General features: G+C 45.1%; 1 protein-coding gene across 1 annotated transcript in view; it reads right to left on the reverse strand.

Annotated features, from left to right (window-relative positions):
* Positions 1-1,292, reverse strand: part of LOC109363904 (potassium/sodium hyperpolarization-activated cyclic nucleotide-gated channel 1) — a 194,744-nt gene extending 193,452 nt beyond the window's left edge. The window contains exon 1 of the mRNA XM_031557236.1: positions 1,228-1,292. Within this exon, the coding sequence (XP_031413096.1) occupies positions 1,228-1,292 (65 nt within the window). The remainder of the gene's footprint in view (positions 1-1,227) is intronic.
* Positions 1,293-1,557: the final 265 nt, after the last annotated feature.

A 1,557-nucleotide genomic window follows, 5' to 3' on the forward strand; every position in this document is an offset into this window, starting at 1 on the left:
ATCTTAATGGTGTAAGAGTTAATGAGGAAAGGGAAAAGGAAGAGGAGAAATGAGGGTAACTGGCAGAAACTGAAAGACAGGATTACGTTAGTGAAGGAGGAAAAGCAAGTTAAGACCATCAACAGAAAGACCAATGCTAGGAACTATAATAAACTGTGGTGCCATTTGGGACTCTGATTGCATTATTTATTTAACATTACTGAGGCCATTTATCATGCCATCAGCAATAGCTTTAGCTATTATGGGTTTCAGTGACAACTGAAATGATGAGTACTTGGTCTTCAATGGAAAGTTAGAGGATGCTAACAGCAATCCACACATCTGTGTGTAACATCTGTATATCCTTTTGTTTTGAGATAGTTCTTGCTGCTGTTTAAAATGGATTGGAAAAAAAAAAAAAATGCAACCACTTTTGAAATTCCAACACATTTAAAATACAAGCCTCAGTACTTCGGAACATGACTGCGATGCTTTCTTACCCCCTCCTTTACTACTCCAGAACAAAATATCATAAAATCACAGAATGCTTTGGGTTGGAAGGGACTTGAAGGATCACTCTGTTTCAATCCCCTGCTGTTTCAACCCCTTGCCACCCACCAGATCAGGCTGCCCAGAGCCCAATTCAACTCAGCCTTGAACGTCTCCAGGAATTGGGCATCCGCAACTTGTGTGGGCAACCTGTGCCAGTTCCTCATCATCCTTTGAGTAAAGAATTTCCTCCTAACATCTAACTTATATCTCTCTTCTTTAAGACTCTTCTTCCTTGTCCTGTCACTATCAGCCTGTGTAAAAAGTTGGTCTCCCTTTTGTTTATAAGCTCCCTTTTGAATACTGAGGTGCTGCAATATGCTCACCCCAGAACCTTCCCCAGACTGAACAAGCCCAGCTCCCTCAGCCTTCCTTTGTAAGAGAGATGCTTCAGGCCTCTGGTCATCTTCATGGCCCTCCTTTGGACCTGCTCCAACAGCTCCACATCTTTCCTGTACAGAAGGCCCCTGACCTGGACACAATACTCCACATGGGGCCTCATGAAATCGACAGAGCAGGACAAGCCCCTCCCTCTCCCTGCTGGCCAACTCTCTTTTGACTCAGCCCAAAATACTACTGGCATTCCAAGCTGCAGGTGCACACTGCTGGCTCATGTCCAGCTTTTCATCCACCAAAACCACCAAGTTCTTCTCCACAGAGCTGCTCTCAAGGAGTTCTTCTCCCAGTCTGTATACATACCTGGGACTGTCCTGGCCCAAACGCAGCACCTTGCACTTACCTTTGTTCAGTCTTATTAGATTCATGTAGGCCCACGTTTCAAGCCCGCCCAGATCCCTCCAGGTGGCGTCCCTTTCATGTATTATATCAACTGCATCATTCAGCTTAGTGTCATCTGCAAACTTGCTGAGGGAGCAATTCCTTCAATCCCACTATCCAGGTTATTGATAAAGATGCTGAAGAGTACTGGTCCCAAGACAGATCCCTGAGGGATTTGTCATTGGCCTTCACTTGGACATAGAGCCACTGACCACAACCTCATGACTGTGACCATACCAGCCATTCCTTACT

The sequence above is a fragment of the Meleagris gallopavo genome, chromosome Z, assembly GCF_000146605.3.
Source record: "Meleagris gallopavo isolate NT-WF06-2002-E0010 breed Aviagen turkey brand Nicholas breeding stock chromosome Z, Turkey_5.1, whole genome shotgun sequence".
Lineage (NCBI taxonomy): Eukaryota > Metazoa > Chordata > Aves > Galliformes > Phasianidae > Meleagris > Meleagris gallopavo.